Source organism: Peromyscus eremicus, chromosome 2 (genome assembly GCF_949786415.1).
Source record: "Peromyscus eremicus chromosome 2, PerEre_H2_v1, whole genome shotgun sequence".
Classification (NCBI taxonomy): domain Eukaryota; kingdom Metazoa; phylum Chordata; class Mammalia; order Rodentia; family Cricetidae; genus Peromyscus; species Peromyscus eremicus.
In genome coordinates, this window is record NC_081417.1 from 156,040,454 (window position 1) to 156,060,395 (window position 19,942).

At 51.3% G+C, this 19,942-nt stretch overlaps 1 protein-coding gene across 6 annotated transcripts in view; it reads right to left on the reverse strand.

Annotated features, from left to right (window-relative positions):
• Positions 1–19,942, reverse strand: part of Mfn2 (mitofusin 2) — a 50,586-nt gene that overhangs the window by 5,730 nt on the left and 24,914 nt on the right. For 5 of the 6 annotated variants that reach the window (XM_059255349.1, XM_059255350.1, XM_059255352.1 and 2 more), the window contains 15 exons: positions 18,738–18,900; positions 17,324–17,448; positions 15,522–15,630; positions 15,312–15,419; positions 14,302–14,455; positions 13,537–13,604; positions 13,295–13,416; positions 11,017–11,143; positions 10,575–10,679; positions 10,069–10,171; positions 9,278–9,498; positions 8,014–8,169; positions 6,876–7,072; positions 5,332–5,466; positions 2,011–3,881 (listed from right to left, as the gene is read on the reverse strand). In XM_059255349.1, coding sequence (XP_059111332.1) covers positions 3,812–3,881; positions 5,332–5,466; positions 6,876–7,072; positions 8,014–8,169; positions 9,278–9,498; positions 10,069–10,171; positions 10,575–10,679; positions 11,017–11,143; positions 13,295–13,416; positions 13,537–13,604; positions 14,302–14,455; positions 15,312–15,419; positions 15,522–15,630; positions 17,324–17,448; positions 18,738–18,900 — 1,963 coding nt within the window. In that variant the 3' untranslated portion in view covers positions 2,011–3,811. Of the gene's footprint in view, positions 1–2,010; positions 3,882–5,331; positions 5,467–6,875; positions 7,073–8,013; positions 8,170–9,277; positions 9,499–10,068; positions 10,172–10,574; positions 10,680–11,016; positions 11,144–13,294; positions 13,417–13,536; positions 13,605–14,301; positions 14,456–15,311; positions 15,420–15,521; positions 15,631–17,323; positions 17,449–18,737; positions 18,901–19,942 lie in introns of those variants that run through there. The other variant, XM_059255355.1, reaches the window with a different exon arrangement.

Consider the following 19,942-nt stretch of genomic DNA (forward strand, 5'->3'; position numbering starts at 1 on the left):
GCCCCTACTAAGATGTGGTTAGCTCTTATGAGCCCTCTCTCCTCAGGCGCACTTGCCTCAGGAAAACAAAACACCCCATTCTGCCCCGGTCCTATCTGCTTTCTCTCTCACACACTACTTTGGCCACATTCCTTCTGTTCTTTGAAGACAATGAGCACACTCTCACCTCAGGGCCTTTGCACATACTATATCTGCCACTTGAACAGACTACCCAGACCTCCCAGGACTTCACTCCCCAGACTGTATTCAAGTGTTACCTCAGTTAGGTCTCCTCCAACCACAGCATCCTTTTACCCTTGCACACTTTCCTCACACACCTATCTTCTGACCTCTTGTCTTTTACCTAAGTGATCTTGGCTTTTATCCAGACAAGCTCCATAAGGGCAGGAATACTGGGAATCAAACCTAGAGCCTCCTGCATGCTGGGCAAGACAATGGCAGGGACTCCCACCCCCCCACCCCCCCACACCCCCCCACATAAGGTTTCTCTGTGTAGCCCTGGCTCTCCTGGAACTTGCTCTGTAAACCAGGCTGGTCTCTGCCTCCCGAGTGCTGGGATTAAAGATGTGTGCCACCACGCCCTGCTTTTTTTTTTTTTTTTTCTTTTAAGACCGTCTCTGTACAGGGTTGCTAGCCTGAAACTTGCTGTCTGGGAGAGGGGTTAGTCTCCCTGGCACCCTGTCACTGGAGGTTAAAACCTGCATGCCCTTGGTTCCCCTCACTTTCCAGTGGGCAGATGAAGCAGGGATGAGTCTGGCCTTCTCTGAGAATAATTAACTCAGTGTGTGGTATGAGGCAAGGTCTAGAACACCTTTCCCTGTGAGCCACCACCCATTGGGTCAGCAGCAGCAGCAGCTTGCTAATGACAGAAGCCACCCCCACCCCTGCATGTGTGCACTTGGTAAACTTTGTTTCACATATACGTGTACTGGATCGTGGTGCATTTCTAGTAGAGGGGAGAGTAAAGAGCACATTTGAAAGCTGACAGGCTTGAGGAAAATAAGTGTTGGCTCAAAAAGAGGCTTCACCCTCCCTTTCTTCCCCTCCCTAATCAGCCCAAGATACTAGACCATCATCAGCACGTCTTATTTCTCTGAACTTCAGTTTCCACAAAGGGGCTGAACAAGCTGAATTCTTAACACACATTTGAATGTCCTAGAACTGTGTCCGCCTACAGGCTTCCAGGAGCATCTGAGCTCCCCCAAAGTCCTGGACTGCTAATGTGTGAATAGCACTGCTCTCCTGAAACACTGGAGCAGCCCTTACAGAGCCCGTTCTAGCAGGGGAGCCAAACACAGCACCTCCTGAGATGACTATTCTGGAACACATGCATATCCTGTGTGCTGCCCAGGGTAAGCTGTCAGTTCAGGGTGACGGCGGTGGCACTTGTACACAAGCAGAGGGGGCAGGGAGGAAGGGCTTGATCTGAAGAAGCAGAGAAGAACTTGGGCCTCCATCCCGGAGGGGCTCTGGATGCTTGGAGTGTGGCACAGGTTAACTCCAAGTGAAAGGCCATAAAGGTAAGAGTGGGAGAGGGAATAGTAGGAGGCAATCATCTGTATCAGCCCGGAGTAGCTTTGATGGAGAAGAGGTCAGGGTCTCAGAGATTCATACAGAAAATGACAGATCAGGTACAGCATGTGTGACGGTCGACTTCATGACCCCTCAAGTTTGTGGCCTGGGAATCTGGAACGATGTAGTTACCATCAGCTGAGCTCAAGAGTTTCTGAGACAGATAAGTGGGTGGGGAGACAAGAAGTAGCCACCAATGGCCTTTTCCCCTCTAAAGGGCCCTTCAAACCAGAAAGGTCATAGCTAAGTTCTCAGAAGGCCAAGTAGGGTGGCCCGCTGAGTCACTGATGGTTTACATGAAAACTGAGTGTGTGGAATTAGAGAGAACTCTGTACCAGAGTCACTCTGGATCTCCCGGCCCTCAGAGCCTGGCTGTGTCTTTTCTTCTCAGACCAGCCCACAGATTTTGCAGGGCCACTGCCAGGCAGAGAGCTCACACAGGGTCACAACTGGGGCTTTATTTTAGTTTCCAATACAACAGCAGAGATACAGGTAACTCAGACAGCTGCATCACCTTAAATATACCAGAAGCAAACTCACTGTGTCAGGAGCCTTTCGTGCCCCAGCCAAGATCACACAACACTTAGCAGCAAGAAACGAAAGTGCTCCGCTAAACGTCTCAGGTACAGGCTCTCCCTGGCGGTACAAATGGAATTTTTACTTATACAAGCTCCAAATTTCATTCATTACTCAGGGGCTATACTGAAAGAGAGTTTATTCTATTTTTTTCCCCAAAGAGAATACAACATTCGTTGGGATGTGACACTGATTTGTCCTAACCCACTGTGAGGTGATCCCATCTGTCCAGGCTGGCAATACACTCACAACTTCTTCCCATTACAGGCTGACCTTGACCAACACCATCACCGTCCCAGCAGACAGGGTAGACTGAGGGGCAAGTGAGCACAGACATGGGCAGGAGAGGAAGGACATGGCCACGGGCACTCAACCAGCAGGACCTTGTCCCCACGGGAGCTCCTGGCTACGGGTTCTGGGAGGGGCTGGAGCCCCATGGTTTGTCTCTAAGACACTCTCTATCTGGTCTACAAAGGCTTCATCACCCCGAAACTGCTTTTCTAAGACAGCCAACCTCGGTGACTGGACTCTTCCCCACTGTGACCAGTAACAATTTCAACATTCAGCAGTGGAAGTTCAGAGTCGACAGGAGACTAAGCAAGCAGCAGCAGGTTTCAGGAGCAGAAGAGGAGGTTTGAGGGTCAGGGCAGTGGGAAAATGGCTGCCAGGCTTCTCATGCTGTTGTGCGGCCAGCTGCAATCACTGGCACAGGGTTCAGTCTAGAGGACGGTGGCCGCAGGGAGCTTGCAGCAGGGTGGGAGGAGCTGCAGTTAGGGAGGTGAGCTCACAGGCTTGTGTGCCCCTCAGACGGAGGGCTCTCTTCTGTACCTACCTCCTCCAGACATCCCAGGCAGCTCCCATCCTCCACCATCCCTCCTGCTACATCCTTTAACCACCTGGACCAACTAGCTCTCACTAATAAACCAGGACTAACAGGCCAAGAGCTGAAATAAGATCAAGGGCCACAATGGCAAGAAGGGAGGCAAGTCCCATCTCACCATGATGTCCGAGACCAACAGCACTACCACATCTGATACCCTAATCCACATGCCTTCTCCTGAGCTCTCCCTCGGCTCTGGCTGGCAGAGGTCCCCAGCTTCCCATACGAGCTGCCTGAGTCTAAAGCCCAGGGTGTGTTGAGCCTGGCCGCCAAGCACAACCGAAAGACTCTGCAAGTGGGGAAAAGCGCTAAAGCTGAGGGCCAAACACAAGCTACAAGTCCTAGGACAAACCTGGCCCTTCCAGAACTACCCTGAAATCTTCCGGGGAGTCCAGTCATCCCAACATTGTCTTTCTCGGTAGGTGTGCTCGGGCTGGAGAAGGTGGGAGTGTCTGCCTGATGCCTGTGAGGGTTCCCCTCAGTCATTCTGCAGGGTGCTACCCTTAGGAAGACCTTATCAAATGCACAGTGAATTTCAACCAAGTGAACATGATGAGCAGACACGGACATGCATGACTCCTTGGTGCCGAGCCGTCAATCCTTGTCAGTCTCCTTTAGGGTAGGAGCCAGGGTCTTCCTGCAGGGTAGGAGTAACTGGTGCTGAAGGACTCCAAACAGTACAGGACGGTGGGTGCTTTCCTTCTCTCTGCAGTGGCCAAGGACTGGAGCTGAGGGGAGGCGCGGCCCTGCCTCTTCTCAGTGCAGGCCTGCCCCAGCTGCCCACTATCTGCTGGGCTGCAGGTACTGGTGTGTGAACATGTTGAGTTCACTGTCCAACCAGCCAGCTTTATTCCTGTAAAGACAAGACTGCTCTGTACAAACGGCTGACAGTGACAGGTCACACTAGCCTGTCTGAACCTTTATTTAATCCTTCAATAGCACATTTTCCCACTTTGCAGATGAGGAAAAGGAGGTCACAAGCTGATAGGACAGAGCCAGGCTTTTTTTAAAAAGATGTAGGCTAAGACAGAATCTCAGTAGCCCAGGCTGGCCTGGAACTCATAGCCATCCTCCTGCCTCAGCCTCCCATGTACTCTGGTTATAGGAGTGAACCACCACGGCTGGTTTCAGGTTTTTCTAGTTTCAGGTTTTGTTGCAACCCAGATTCCCAAATCTCTGGAGGCCACCTTTCTTGATTGACAAGTGAAGATCTGGGTGCTGGCTCAGCCTGTCTTTGTGGCGACCAGCAGCAGACACTGTCCTGAGAGCCCCAGCAGGTGAGCAGTGTGTCCCCGGTGGTGGGCAGGAGGGGCAGCGAGCTGAAACCCTGAGTGCCTCTTCTCTAGCTCTGTCCTCTTTGGAACTCTGACATCAGAGGTGGGCGTAGGCTATGCAGGTCCCCATGTGCTGATGTCATCACGGCCTGAGCAGGCCGAGGACTTCGAGTACTTCTACCTTCATCTGTGGCTGTCATGAAATTATAGCCTCATCTCACAGATGAGAGCCACAGGGCACAAGAAAGCTGAGGGGATGCAGGGCCAGCACCGAGAACCTGGCTCCCCCAACTGATCCTCCCCCCAGCAAACTTCACAATTCTATGAGACCACCAATCCTGTTCCTGTGGAGAGACCTGGTGCTAGGCACTCCTGCTCCTGGGCTCAGAGACGAACTGAATATGACTGACATGGGTGCAGATCTCACACAGGGCAAGGAGAAGCAAAGTGCAGCCCACCTGCACCCCAAGTTCAATCTGGCTATTTCCTGTGGAGCTCCAGACAAGGGACTCAGCTTCTATAGCCACCAATTTTCCTATTAGAAAACAGAGCTGAGGTGGTCATGGTGGCACACACCTTTAATCCCAGCACTAGGGAGGTGATCTTGGTGAATTTGAGACCTGCCTCATTCACATGGCAAGTTCCAGGCCAGCCTAGGCTACACAAAAGATTCTGTCTCAAACAAAACAAAAAAAGGAGAACTGAGGACCCACTCCTCCGGGGGTGACAAGCTGGGGGGACAGCCTGTGCCAAGCGCTGAGACCCTGCAGTCAGAGGAGGGCAGGCCACGAGCTGACCATCACAGCACCGTCTGGCTTGTTTCCTGGGTCACTCTGCCGCATCTGCACACGCCCCGAGGACAGTGACACTGTGTGTAAGCCTCCAGCACTGGTACCATCCCGCACTAGAGCCTGGCAACATCTCACAAGATAGAGAGCTGAATCCCCAGAGAGCGCCCGGTGCCTATACTGGAGACACCAGATGGCAGACAAGCCCCAACTCCCCCAGCTTGGCTACTAGGCCACTCACCTGAGCAATTTGGCTTTGCTCTGAAGTGATTCCAGAGCCTCAACTTTCTTGTTCATGGCAGCAATTTCCTGCTCCAGATTATCTCGGGTGATGTCAACTTGCTGGCACAGATGAGCAAATGTCCCAGACAGTTCCCTGAGGGGACAGAGATGGGATCAACTGGGCAGATGGTGGTTTAGGCAGGATTCTACTGCTGGCCAAGTCTACCCAGAACAGAGCACCAGCTGAGTCTATCCACATCTGCTCTTGCCTGAAGGCCTGATTTTGGTATCCTTCCCACCTCTGCTAAAATCATGAACAGCTTCTAATGCCCACATCAAAGACACTGGGCATCACCACAGGAGACTCATCAGTCCAGTTGTGAACCTAACCTGGACACAAGAGGCCAGATTCTGACTCTGATGCTCATCAGCTAAGTGGTAAGGAAAGGGTCTCATCTCTGAGTCCAAGTCTCAATATCCTCTCAAGTGTGTGTGTGTGTGTGTGTGTGTGTGTGTGTGTGTGTGTGTGTGTGTGTGAGAGAGAGAGAGAGAGAGAGAGAGAGAGAGAGAGAGAGGGAGAGAGGGAGAGAGGGAGAGAGAGAGAGAGAGAGAGAGAGAGAGAGAGAGAGAGAGAGAAACAGAGAGAGAGAGAGAGAGAGAGAGAGAGAGAGAGAGAGAGAGAGAGAGAGAGAGAGAGAGAATGTGTGTGTGTGTGGGGGGGGGATGCTAGGGATTAAATGCACGGCAAGCTCTCTACCCACAGAGCTATATCCCTAGCCCTAGAGCAGTGCTCTCACTCAAGAAAGCACACACCAATAAAATCTCCTGCTCACAGCTACAAGAGTAAAGGGAAAGCTAGTGTAAACAGGGTCTGCCATAGCACAGTTAGGACAACCAACCAAACTAAGCATGTGGCTCATGTCTGCAATCCCAAGACTCAGGAGGCTTAAGCTGTTCTGAGTTTGAGATTAGGCGGTGCAGGGCAGTAAAACTGCTTCCTCAATGTTCCAAGATGGAGCAACCATAGGGACCCCTGACCTACTGAGGCACTGTAACCAGGCTTTGATTTAGTATCTCACAGCTCACGCCCTTCAAGGGCAACCTTTAATATTTATTTAGAAACAGGGTCTTATGTAGCCCAAGATAGCCCCAAACTCCCCACATAGCCAAGGATGATCCTCCTGCCTCCACCTCCTGAGTGCTGGGATTATAGGTGTAAGACATCATGCCTGGTCTACATCATATTGGGGATCAAGCCCAGGGCTTCATGCATGCTAGGCAAGCACTCTGCCAACTGAGCTACATTTCCAGTGCCAAACCAACCTTTAAAATCTATGAAGCATGTCCCGGTTCCCTCATTTTCCCCTTCCTTCCCCTCTTGGGGCACTGGAGGCCTACCCGACCTCAGCCCTAGACCCCGTCATCCCTGGAAGCAAAACTGGCACTACACAAAGTCCTGGGGCCCATGCTGCGGAGACCCACAGGCTCTCGGGTCAGGTTCAAAGGGAGGTGGGAAGAGCCCACCTATTGGGGTGTCCTTCCTCAGGTCCCCAGGCTACTCACTGCTGGACTTGGTGGCTGCAGTTAGAGCCAGTATAACTGATAATGAGCTGCAACTTCTCACTGGCATATTCCACAAACTGGCGCTTGAAGGCCCTCTCCTTAGCTCTGGTGGTCCAGGTCAGCCGCTCGTAGACGTACAGGAGGCCATACAGTCCAAAGGAGAGGGCGATGAGTCTCCAGCCCACTGCCTTCCACACCTGTAGAGACGCATGGTCAATGTGGAGCAAGGTCTCCGTGACCCTGCTGAGGCTAGGAGGGCAGGGTCTCTCTGCAGCTGGAGTGAGGGAAACTAGGTGCTGGCCACATGAGATAACTTAATGTTCGGACCACTATCCTGATCTAGGTGAGAAGTTGGTTTGGTTTTGTTTTGAAGTGCTGGGGATGGAATTCAGGGCCTGGCAGGTGTTAGGCAAGCTCTGTACTGCTGAGCTTTAGTCCCAAACCTGAGAAACAGGCTTCTTAACATCATCCTGGCTGGATGAACTTGGGCTCTTCATTCACAAAGGAGGTATGTGGTGTAAATTTAATCCACAGGTTGTATGGCTAGGTAAACAAGATGCTATAAGATGCTATAAAAGGGGCTGTCAAGGGTCAGAGCTGCAGTTCATGACCCTCTTCTAGGCCACTATCTATGGAAAGAGCCAGAGGATGCAACTCTGTCTGGGGGGAGGAGCCTCGTGATCCACCTTGTACTACATGTTGGAGAAGCAATTCCTAACAGTGTTTGTGACAGTCACCCTGCCTGTGGGGTCTGCCTCTCCACAGTCTATAAGGGCATAAGAGCTTGCCAATACCACCAGATCTCAGAGGTGAGGGACTGTGGCTGCAAAGTGTCTTGAGTCGAAAAAGAAGGCAGAGAGGGGCGTTCAAGGGCCAGGTGGGTCTCCTTCCTAACTTTGGTTGTTCCCCATTCTCTACTTGCTATGGAGGAAGAGGCCTCAGTGTCAGACGGGAAGGGTTCAAACTAGTGGGGGGTTTTTGCGAGCCATATCCAGGAAATGGGAACATCCTGTCAGCTGTGTGATGTCTCAGTGGAACAGCTGTATGTGAAAGGGCTCCAGCCACACAGCTCCCCAGGGTAGAAAACACTCACTGAGTCCCCAGATCCCCCCTCCCTCCCCAAGCAGGTGCCACTGACCACTCCTCCGACCACGAGAATGCCCATGGAGGTCCTGGACGTCAGAGAGGCCAGGCCGGTAACCATGGAGACCATAAGCTCCTCCTGCGTGAGGGAGCCCTGCGGCAAGGGGGGCATACTGGGGTTGGCAGGTGTCAGAGGGATAGGACGCTGGACCTGTGAGAGGTGACAAAGGGGAGAAGAACGTTCCAAGTCTGTCATTCAGGCACACCCTCAATGACTCTCAGACTAGATGAGGTAGGACAAGGACTGAGCAAGAGGCAGAAGAGGGAAAAAGCTTTGTATGTACCACGTGGGCTATCTGCTTCCTAAGAGACCCGCTAGCCCAAGCTGAGCTCTGTGGCAAGCCACAGGATGTGTAAGCCCTGGTCACTGGGCTTGTGCCAGCACAGGACCTGCACTAAGAGCAGTCATATAAGCATTTATGTGAGTGTGTGTGAGTGAGTGTGAGTATGTGCGTGTGTGTGAGTGTGTGTGTGTGTGTGTGTGTGTGTGTGTGTGCGGTGCACGCGCACTCGCACATTCACATGCAGAAACCAGAGCAGAACGTCGGATGTCCTCCTCTACCACTTTCTACCTTAAGACTGGTCTCTCAATGACTGGAAGCTTCCTGTGTCAGCCAGGCTGACAAGCCAACTTTGAAGAAGAGTAAGTGCTTGCGTCCACTGAACCATCTCCTCCTCAGTCCCTAATGCACTTTTTATTCCAAAATTTAATGTGGTGATATGTATTTATCATAAGATTTATTTAATTTTATAGTTATGATTGTTCTGATTACATGTATGTTTGTGCATCACATGTGTGCCTGGTGTATGTGGAGGTCAAAAGAGCACTGGATGCCTTGGAACTAGAGTTAAAGATGGTTATACACCATCATGTAGGTGCTGGGAAGAGAACCTGTGTCCTCTCCAAGAACAAGCCCTATAAACTGCTGAGCCGTCTCTTTTGTAGATAAGAATTTGAAATCAAGCCCCCACTCCCTCCACCCCCACGTAGTGTTAAGGATCAAATCCAAAGGCTCCTGTATACAAGGCAACTTTTTCCTGCTGAGCTACGACTCCAGCCTCCAAGCGGTCTGTTTTGAAGAGCGCACACTTAGACAAGCACTAGAAAATCCTTCTGCATTTGTAATCAGGACAAGGCCAAGCTGACAACGGCAACAATGCTGACCAGTGACCAAATGGCACGCCCCACTAGGAGGCTGATTCACGTATCTGGTGGCAGGGTGATCTCCCATGATGCCCTGGGGAAAGGAGCCTCTTGCCTGATCACTGTAGCCCATCAAGGCCCGGCGGCTGTTCTTGGGGCCCAGGAACCTGTTCACCAGCATGGTCCATCCAAGGGAGAAGTGGAACTCAATGTCCTCCTGAAAGTCAGCGCACAGCTTGTCACAGTTCAGGTCATAGCTGAGGGAGAAGCACTGGCGAGGGACCAGCATGTCTATCTGACTCCGCACAGACACAGGAAGCAGGGGCTTCAAGCCATCTGTCAGGGGCACAAGCAGGGAGAGAGTGCATCGGCTCAGGCCTGTGTCACACCAGGGCCCAGCCTCAGGCACAGAGTCACACCAGCTGCTAGGAATACCAGCTCTGTGCAGAAACCACACCCAGATGGTCACCTCCCCGAACCTGACAGGAGTCGTGCCAAAGTCTCAGCTTGTATACTGTCCCGTATGGCAACCCAAGTTCATACAGAAGGAATTCAGGACACCAGAACCTGAAGGTAGTGATTTAAATCACTACCAAAGATAACAGATAAGGAAAGGTCATCCTAGTTGACTCATTATTTTGATTATGTGTATGTGCATGTATGTGTGTGGCTATGTGCTCATGAGTTCAGGTGCACATGAAGGTCAGGGGCATAGGATCTCCTGGATAGATCTGAAGTTCAGGCAGTTGTGATCCTCCTGACATGGGTTCTGGGAACCCAACTCAGGTCCTCTGCCAGAGCTGTACACACTCTTTAACACTCTGAGCTCCAGCCCTGTCTTACTTTAGATTAGCCTCATCTTGGATATGGCAGCCCCACAGATCCCAAGGTCCCTGGGGTACAAACCTATCATGTCCTGCTGCATAGTCTGCAGGGAACTGGAGATGGCAGTGGAGCAGCGGTCAGACATGTTCCGGCCCAGGCCTTCCTCTATATGGCGATGCAGTTCCTGCCTCCAGAAAAGAGAGGATAAGAAAAGAGGCACCGGCCGGGCGGTGGTGGCGCACGCCTTTAATCCCAGCACTCGGGAGGCAGAGCCAGGCGGATCTCTGTGAGTTCGAGGCCAGCCTGGGCTACCAAGTGAGTCCCAGGAAAGGCGCAAAGCTACACAGAGAAACCCTGTCTCGAAAAACCAAAAAAAAAAAAAAAAAAAAAGAAAAAAAAAAAGAAAAGAGAGGCACCACTATCAGAAGTCTCTGGGGGTTCAACCAGACCACCAGCTGACCAAGGAGGCCTCATGTCTCTGTCACTTCCACTCAGGGACCCTCAGACAGACCAGCTAAGGCTGTGCTGCTGTCTACAAGGTGATTCTGCCAACAGTCCCTGCCAAGAACACATGCTGCTTCACTCACATTCTTATAAACCTTGAGGACGACTGGGGATGGGTGGAAGTCCATCTGGTACTCATCAACCAGCACAGAGAGGCGTCTGATCTCTTCGGCCATGGCTGTGGACACCTGCAGCCAAAGGAGGGCACTGTTAGCATCAAGAGGACTGGGCTTTGCTTCGGCAGGAGAGGCTGCAGTGAACCGCACACCTGTCCCCACACCAAGCAGCCTCCTCAGCTCCTCTTGATGTAAAGATGCAGAGGTGGAAGACAATGGGCAATCAAAATGGCCCTGGAAGGAGACGAAAGGGGAACTCTGTGTTCTTGCAGCAGGGCCACCGAAAGCTTCCCAGAAAGCTGAAGCAGCCCCTGGGGTGAGATGCCTTGCTCTCAGCACTGGCTGCCACTGAACCTGACTTTGACCGGGAGTCCAAACCTCCCCACAGAACTTTCTCTCCACTTCTCACCTGCCTTTCCACTTCCTCTGTAATCTGCTTAATTCTCAGCTTATAGTCTTGAGCCAGGAGCTCCAGCTGCTTGTCAATAAATCTCAGCCGGTCTTGCCGCTCTTCCCGCATCTCCAGACAGTAAACCCTGAAAGAAAAAGCACTGCTCAGAAACCCACGTCCCCACAGGACTAAGCACAGGAGCCAAGGAAGCTGGGAAGCTCCCCTAGGCCGCAGCTCTCCTGCCTGGACAGGGCGTCTGAGGGGGGCAGAAGACAGCCCCTCATCCCTCAGGCTTCCTTCAGGGGAGGGGCGGTGACAGCAGAGAGGTGGCTAAGGAGGGGAGGGTTGACAAGCCAGCAAGATGGCTCAGCAGGTCAAACGCTTGCTGTGCAGGCCTGACGACTTGAATCCAGTCCCCAGAGCCCACATAGAGGTGGAAGGAGAGATCTGATTCCACAAAGTTGTCCTCGGACCTCTACATGTGAGTGGTGCCATAGACACACAATCTATAACAGTGTGAAAAAAGACTTTTTTTTTTTTTTTTTTGAGACAGGGTTTCTTTGTGTAGCCCCAGCTGTCCTGGAACTGACTCTGTAGACCAGGCTGGCCTCAAACTCACAGAGATCTGCCTGCCTCTGCCTCTCAAGTGCTGGGATTAAAGGCATGTACCACCACCTCCCAGCTCAGGGTAAAAATTATAAAAAAAAAAAACAAACAAAACCCACGATAACAATAACATAAGAATGTTCCACTTGTCCAGTAATTGGGAAATGAAATTAAAGAGAGAAACTAGCAGACACCTGGAGGAAGTGGCTGTGTCTCACGATGTGGTGAGAGCTACGGCAGATGCTCTGGAGTGCCCCCAAGACAGGCCAAGTGACAGTGGGTCAGGCACGTGGTCAGTTCCCAGCACCCATGTCAAGTGTCCCAACAAGAACAAGGGGAAACCAGGCGGAGAGGCAAAAAGAGCAGGAGCAGTGTCAACCCAGTGACGCCATGCCTGAACACGTGTGGCACGTGCCCAGCGGCCTGCAGTCTCCACGCTCTCCTCGAAGCACTTTCAATGTTGGGTAGTAGGACCACACAAACTCACCATCACCCCCTAGGAGCAGGTGGGACCACAGAATCAAGGTTACTTAACTTCTTTTCTGTTCTGTTTTAACTTGGCCAACACTGTCTTCTCCAGCAGAAGTAGAATATTTGTACATGATTTCCTGTGCTTTTCTATATTTTATTTTATTTTTTTGGTTTTTTGAGACAGGGTTTTTCTGTGTAGCTTTGTGCCTTTCCTGGAACTCACTTGGTAGCCCAGGCTGGCCTCAAACTCAGAGATCTGCCTGGCTCTGCCTCCCGAGTGCTGGGATTAAAGGCGTGTGCCACCACCGCCCGGCTGCTTTTCTATATTTTAAATTCTCAAACTTTTTTTTTTCTTTTCTTTTTTTTTCTTTTCTTTTCTTTTTTTTTTTTTTTTTTTTTTTTTTGAGACAGGATTTCATGTATCCTAAGCTGGCCTCAAACTTTACTATATACCCAAGAATGATACTAACTTCTGATCCTCCTGCCTCCACCTCTTGAGCGCTGGGATTATAGGTTGTCATGACCATACCCAGTGTATGTGCATGTGTGCACGCCTGTGTGCTGGGGCTTGAGCTAGGAGTTCCTGCATGCTTGGTAAACACTGCCAACTGAGCACATCTCCTGTAACCCCACCATGTTTTGAAAAGTGGCACACACCTTTAGTCCCTGCATTCAGAGGCAGAGATGGGCAGATCTGAGTTCAAAGCCAGCTGGTCTATATAAGAGAGTTCAGGACTAGCTAAAGATACATAGTTAAACCCTGTCTCAACAACAACAACAAACAGGTAGGTTCAGGCTGGATGTGGTATGTTGGAGTGGGGACCTGAAGTTCAAGACTAACCTGGACTACACAGCAAGAATCTGTTAAAGCAAGCAAGCAAGCAAGCAAACAAACAAACAACAACAACAAAACCCCACAAACAAATCAGTAGTCAAGTGCTTTTTCTGGCTGGTGCCAGGCCTCAGTTCTGAACCCTGTACCACTGAAAATTAAAAACAAACAAATACCACAGCCAAGAGCCCCGACAAAGAGCCCTCTCTCATTGTCCAGGCCAAGTGGGATGTCAGACACCAAGCAGCCCTCCAGGCTAGGTTGTCTACGTAGCTCTTGTATGCCCTGGGGGTGAGCCCATGGACTCAGCCCAACATTGCGATCTGATCATAGATGTATCTTAGCCCCGCAATCCCAGCACCCCCTCTACTTGGCCTTGGCTCTCACCGCTGCTCCTGAGCCGCAATGTGCAGGGAGTCCATGATGAGACGAACAGCCTCTGCGATCTGCTTGGCCCGGACTGTGTGCTGCTCAAATTTGGTCTTCACTGCAGACTGGGAAATGCACTCCTGGAACAGACAGAGGTACCGAGGGAGGTGGGGGCCGACACCTCTAAGGGCCAGGCTGTGGCTTTCACAGCCAGAGACAGGGCTAGAGAGAGTCACCACATACCAGAATCAAAGACTTACCTCAAATCGCCTCTCAAAATTCTGAAACTCAAACATCCTCACTTGAAATCCTTCTGCAAGGGCGCCCCCTAGGAGAATGGCAGTGTTAGTGAGGAAACAGCAGTACAGAGAGGGAACCGGGGAAATCCCCCCTCTAGGTTACTTTTCTTTTTTTCTTTTCTTTATTTTTATTTAACTTTATTTTACATGCATTGGTATGAAGGTGTCAGATCTCCTGGAACTAGAGTTACAGTCAGTTGTGAGCTGCCATGTGGGTTCTGGGAATTGAACCTGGGTCCTCTGGAAGAGCAGCCAGTGCTCTAAACCATTGAGCCATCTCTCCAGCCCCTCTAGGTTACTTTTCTAACCCTGTGACCATAACCACCTGACAAGGAACAACTTAAGAGAGGAAAGCAGGCTCCCTCTGGCCCCAGTCTGAGGGGTACAGTAAGTCACGGCAGGGAAGGAAGGGCAGCAGGAACTTGAGACCGCCTGCCCAGACCTCACCGGGCAAAGAAACAGAAGGAATGCTGATGGTCCAAGCTGTCTCCTCTCAGCCCACGGGATGCTGCAGCTCACACTCAAGGTGAGTCATCCCTCCTTAGGATTCCTCTCTGGAAATGCCCTCAAAGTCACGCCCAGAGGTATCTCCTAGACGATTCTAAGGAGCAAGGCCCACCCTCCAGGCTCTGCTCACTACCTCACTGCCAGACCAATTCCACCAACAGACCCAGACTCAACGTTTCAAAAACCCATAGAAAGGAGGCTGTCAACTCTCGTGGTTACCTCCTTCTGGCATGCCCTGGGCTTTCTGGACCCTGGCACTGAGCACTTCCTTGGCAGACACGAAGAAGATCCTGTCCCCGGCCTGAGCTCGATCCACCACGCCCAGCTCGTCCACCAGAAAGCTGGTGCAGCGTTCCATGTGCTGCCGCCGCACCTGGGCCACAGACGGGGTGCATGAGCAGGGCTGGGGAAACCGAGCCACACGGCTCAACCAGCAAGAGGGAGAAAGCGTGTCCACAACGAAAGGTCACCCACCACCTCTGCTCTAGAACCGCCAGCCTCCCTAGTTCCTCTCTGGGGCTCTTGAGGCACAGAACAGGCCCCAGACTGCCTCCGGTGAAAGTCTGCCTAGAACTGTTCTTTCCCAGAAGGAAAGGAGCCTAAACCTGGCTCTACTACACTGACAAGCCAAGTCTCCCAGGACCTTGGTTTATAAGACAAGTAGGCACCCTAGAGTCTCAGCTCCCAGGTAGAACTTAAAAGGGTTAAGAGCCTCCACAGAGTGCCGCCGTGTGTCAGGCATTGTGAGCAGATCCCACTCCCTCAGGTGTGGACACGGGATCACAACCAAAGCTCCACTGCCGAGCCTCAGCAGCATCCGGACTCAAATCCCTTTTATTTCACACAAATCAGAGTCGGGAGCTGTCCTAAGAAACACCTATCCTTCATTCTCTTTGAGCTTCTTTCCCAAGTGTCTTCCTAAAGTCTGTTTCTGATTGTATTGAGCTTTTGTGAACCAAAGAGTTACTGGCCCAAGGGAAAAGAAAACCAAGGAGAAAAATAAACATGGTGGGGATGCGCTTCTGACCTAAGAGAAATCAAGGAAAAGAAAGGAAGTGATCGGGAGGGGAAGGGAGTGACTAATGCCACCTCCTACATGGGTAATCTTTGGCAGTGACTTTAACTCAGGAAATCCACTAGATCTGAGGCTGCTTAGGGACATAGAGCAGATCTGAGTGGTTAGTGTTCATGGCTCATGGCAGTCTTCAAACTACCAGACAGACACCCACCTCCTCCATGTACTCAGGCTCCGAGGCAGACGCGTCCCAGCGGTTGTTCAGGATGAAGATGTTGGGCCGGGAGAGACGCTCGCTCACTTTGTGGAAGAACTGCTTCTCCTAAACAAGGGCAGGACCTTGGTGGAGGAGGGGTCCTGCCAATCGAGACCCCACTAGCTGCCCTGCCCAGCAGGCCCAGGGACAAGGCGGAGGAAGAGTTACCGTCTGCATCAGTGTGGACTCTGAGTTGGCCACCAGCACAAAGACATCGGCATCCAGGCAAAATTTATCAATCCAGCTGTCCAGCTCAGTGGTGACATCGATCCCAGGGCTGGTGGTGACAGGTATAATCAGTATGGTCAGGCACAGGGCATGGGCCCAGTGTGAACAGCCCTGGGACTTGGAAGGTGGCCAGGCAAAGAAGGGGAAGGAGAGAGCTGAGCCTGCCCTCACTGGGGATCTTTCCTTCCCTTTCCCTGTCCTTCCAGATCACAGAGCAATTCGGAGTTTGTTTTGAGCACCTATCACTTTTGTTTTGTTTTTGGAGACAGGGATTCTCTGTGTAGCCCTGGTTCTCCTGGAACTCGTTCTGTAGAGTGTTGGGATTAAAAGCACGTGCCACCACCGCCCGGCTGCACCTATCACTTTTATAAAAACCTAACTTGTAGTTTTCGGTTAGAGAGAGACAACTGAAGTCAAGTTTTGAATTTCTTCTTTTTTTCAGTTGAGGTAAGGTCTCATATAGCAGAGACTGACCTTGAACTCCTGATCCTCCTGCCTCCATCTCTCTAGAGATGTAATTAAAGGCATGCACCACCATGCTGAACTTTCAAGTTTATATTTGGGTCCAGGTCAAGGCCATAATATTGTATTGCTTCGTGTAGGTGGAACGTGTCCAAAAGGCAGGGCAAAGCATTCCTTCAAGAGGAACAAAATGACCACACACACACACACACACACACACACACACACTCACTCTCTCTCTCTCTCTCTCTCTCTCTCTCTCTCTCTCTCTCTCTCTCTCTCTCTCTCTCTCTCTCTCTCTCTCTCTGCTGTGGGATGGTCTGTATGTCAAGTGTGTTGCTGATTGGTCAATAAATAAATCACTGATTGGCCATTGGCTAGGCAGGAAGTGTAGGCGGGACAAGGAGGAGAATAAAGCTGGGAAGTGGAAGGCTGAGTCAGAGAGACACTGCCATCTGCCATGATGAGAAACAGCATGTGAAGATGCTGGTAAGCCACGAGCCACGTGGCAAGGTACAGATTTATAGAAATGAGTTAATTTAAGCTATAAGAACAGTTAGCAAGAAGCCTGCCACGGCCGTACAGTTTGTAAGCAATATAAGTCTCTGTGTTTACTTGGTTGGGTCTGAGAGGCTGTGGGACTGGCGGGTGACAAAGATTTGTCCTGACTGTGGGCAAGACAGGAAAACACTCTCTTTCTCTCTCTCTCCCTCTCTCCCTCCCCCCCCCCCCCTCTCTCTCTCAATTCTGGAGCCACCAGCCTTCCCAGAGCAAATGTCCTGGGGATTGCTAAAGGCCCACTCTGCCAAGGGCGGTTCAGACAAAGGCAGACAGAACGATTAAACAGGTCCTAAGCTGTCCCAGGCTAGTCTACACACTGTTGTGTTTTGGTGTCCAGAAGGAAAGAACTGAGGGAGCAAGGAGCCTAAACGTGCTTCCAAGGACTGTCTTATAGGACAAGTGCCTCTGAGGCCCCGAACTAGCTTGGACTGGCAGAACCCAAACAGTGACTGGCCTCTAGAGCCTCCCCCATTTCTCAGTGCCCCTATCTCTCAAACAGCCCACTCCTGGGACATCTGCAGGGCACTGATGCTAATGGGCATGATAACCAACCAGCCTCTGGAAGAAATCCCAGAGGCAGAAGGATTTGGTTGAGCTGTTTGAAAGGCACCAGTACTTAAACAGAGCAGAGAGATGACACAGGGACCTTTGACCTGAATCACCCAGAAATGGAGAGCTGGTACCCTCAGACCAGGCTTCTCGAGCCCCTCCCCTCTCACCTGTCCATCAGCACGAGGTCGTCCTTCAGAAGTGGGCACTTGGAGTTGGGCCACATCACACTCACCAGGCTGCCTGCATGCAGCTGCTCGTCCTGGTGGAGAGCATGGGCCAGCTGGTTCACTGTCTGATGGTGGAGACAGGAAATAAATATCAGGTCAACAAGTATCATCAGCTGGGAGATCTCCTGTGCCACCCGCTACAACACAGCAGCCTGGGATGGCTGACCAACTGGCTACCCCTTTTCCTTTAAAAAAAAAAAAAAAAAAAAGATTCAAGGGCTGGAGAGATGGCTCTGAGGTTAAGAGCACTGGCTGTTCTTCCAGAGAACCTGGGTTCATTTCCCAGTACCTACACGGCAGCTCACAACTGTAATTCCAGTTTCAAGGGATCTGATACCCTCCTGGATAGACTCTGTGTGCACCAGGCACCTATGTGGTACATAGACATACAAGCAGGCAGACACTTATACACATAAAGTAAGAAAATGTTTTAAAAGATTCATTAATTTTTTATGTCTGAGTATTTTGCCTACATATATATATATACATGTACCACCTCTGTGTCTGTCTGGTGCCTCTTTAGGCCAGAAGCTGGCATTGGATCCCCAGGAACTGGAGTTACAGATAGTTATGAGCCTCCAGGTGGATGCTGGGAATTGGACTCATGTCCTCTGGAAGAACAGCCAATGCTCTAAACCACTGTGCCATCTCTTCAGCCCATGTTTTGAATGCTATATTCTTGTACATTTAGTTTAAATAAATGAAAGAAAAGTTTAATAAGTTAAGAAAAAGATTGATTAATTTTTATCTATGTGCATGTGTGTATACAGGTGTCCACAAAGGCTGGAGCTGGAGTTACAGAAGGATGTGAGGCACCTGACAGTGCTGGGAACTGAACTCGTGTCCTCTGAAAGAGCAGCAAGCAATCTTAGCAGAGGAGCCATCCCTCCAGCACCCCTTTCTTTCACCCCACTCCCCACTTGGAGCCTCTTTCTCAAACATCACCCTGAAGCTCAGTTGATTCTGCAACGATTAATTCTCTAGGAATCAAAATGCACACCTGGCTCCAAGGAGAGCAGAACTGCCCCAGGAAACCAGAGCGGCAGCTGCTGGCTGTACAAGAGAATGCCAGGGCACACTCAGGAGCCGCTCCCTGCTGGCAAGCCCAGGAAAAACATATGTGCTCTCCTCCCTGCTCCCTGCACAGGCCAGCCAGCTCGGCCTCTCACCCTCAACAAGCTGGGCCTTGTTCTTGGTGCCCCACTTTTCTGACCCCCCAAACACTCTATAATCCTCCACAAAGTTCATGAGCATGGAGGTTGGGTGAGTCCTGTGACACTGATGTGTTAGCAGTTCCAAGTCCAGACTGCACCCACTGGCACCCAAGGCAGAGAGCTGGCCGGCCAGCACCCACCTTGACGCTCTTCTTCTCTTCCGAGCCCTCAGTGAGGAGGAAGGCCTCATGGCCATCTGTGCCCTCCACCCGCAGGAAGCAATTGGTGGTGTGGCCAATTCCAGACGGCAGAACTTTGTCCCAGAGCATGGCGTTGATCACGGTGCTCTTCCCATTGCTCGTCCTGGGAGAAAACAACACAGTCTGGGCTGTCACACTGTAGTGCCCAGCCTAGGCTCCGGAGTCTTACTCCCTGCCATGTCATCTCTCACCCAGGCAGCACTGGAAGGAGGACTCCGTTTATTAAAATGGTCAGGCAAACATCACTCAGCCTGAAGCTATTATGTGCTAATCACTTCGGCCCAACTCTCAGGCAGATGGTGCAGCAGGGGGCTGGTACATGTGACCTGTCTCACAGTCCAGCACCATTCATTAAGCATTGATGGAAACTGCCTGTCTTCAAAGTAAATCGTGAACTTCCCTAAACCATGGGCCCTGTCCCCAGGGTTGTCTTCCTGTCCAAATGATCCCATGTCCCTGCTTCCCAACACTGGGCCTGCTATGTGTCTATTTTCCCATCATGCTTCTCCTCATACATGAAGCCCTACTTCTCAGGCCCACCAGTGCCAACCAGGCAAAAGGAAGATTCCGTTAGTGTTCTATTTAGCACACCCCTTTCTACATCCCACTTCCTGCACACAGCTCTACTTGCCCACTCCAGGCTTTAGTGCTGAACACTCACTCATTCTGCATGGCAGCCCCAGAGGCACACAGCTTCAGAGCCACTGATTTCCATGTGCCCAGTGACACGGGCAGACACTAGCACCCAGGTGAGGGCCAGGCCGCACCTTCCAGGAAAGGACGAAGAAACAACAGGCCAGAGAAGCTGAGGGCACACTTGAGACCACGAGTCATCAGGGACAGGACTCGAGACACAGTGCCCACTCTACACTACCACTGTGTGCCAAGCAACACTTTATCTAGGAACCGTTAACCTATGTAGAATTTTAATTTTGTTTTTAATACAGGCTGGCTTCAAACCCAATATGGAGGATGACCTTGAACTACACACACACACACACACACACACACACACACACACACACACACACACCCGCTGCCACCTCCAGAATGCTGCCATAGGTGTGAGTGCCATCATGCTGAGCCCCAGGGCTTCATGCATACCAGGCAAGCACTTACCAACTGAGACACACCCCAACCTTGGG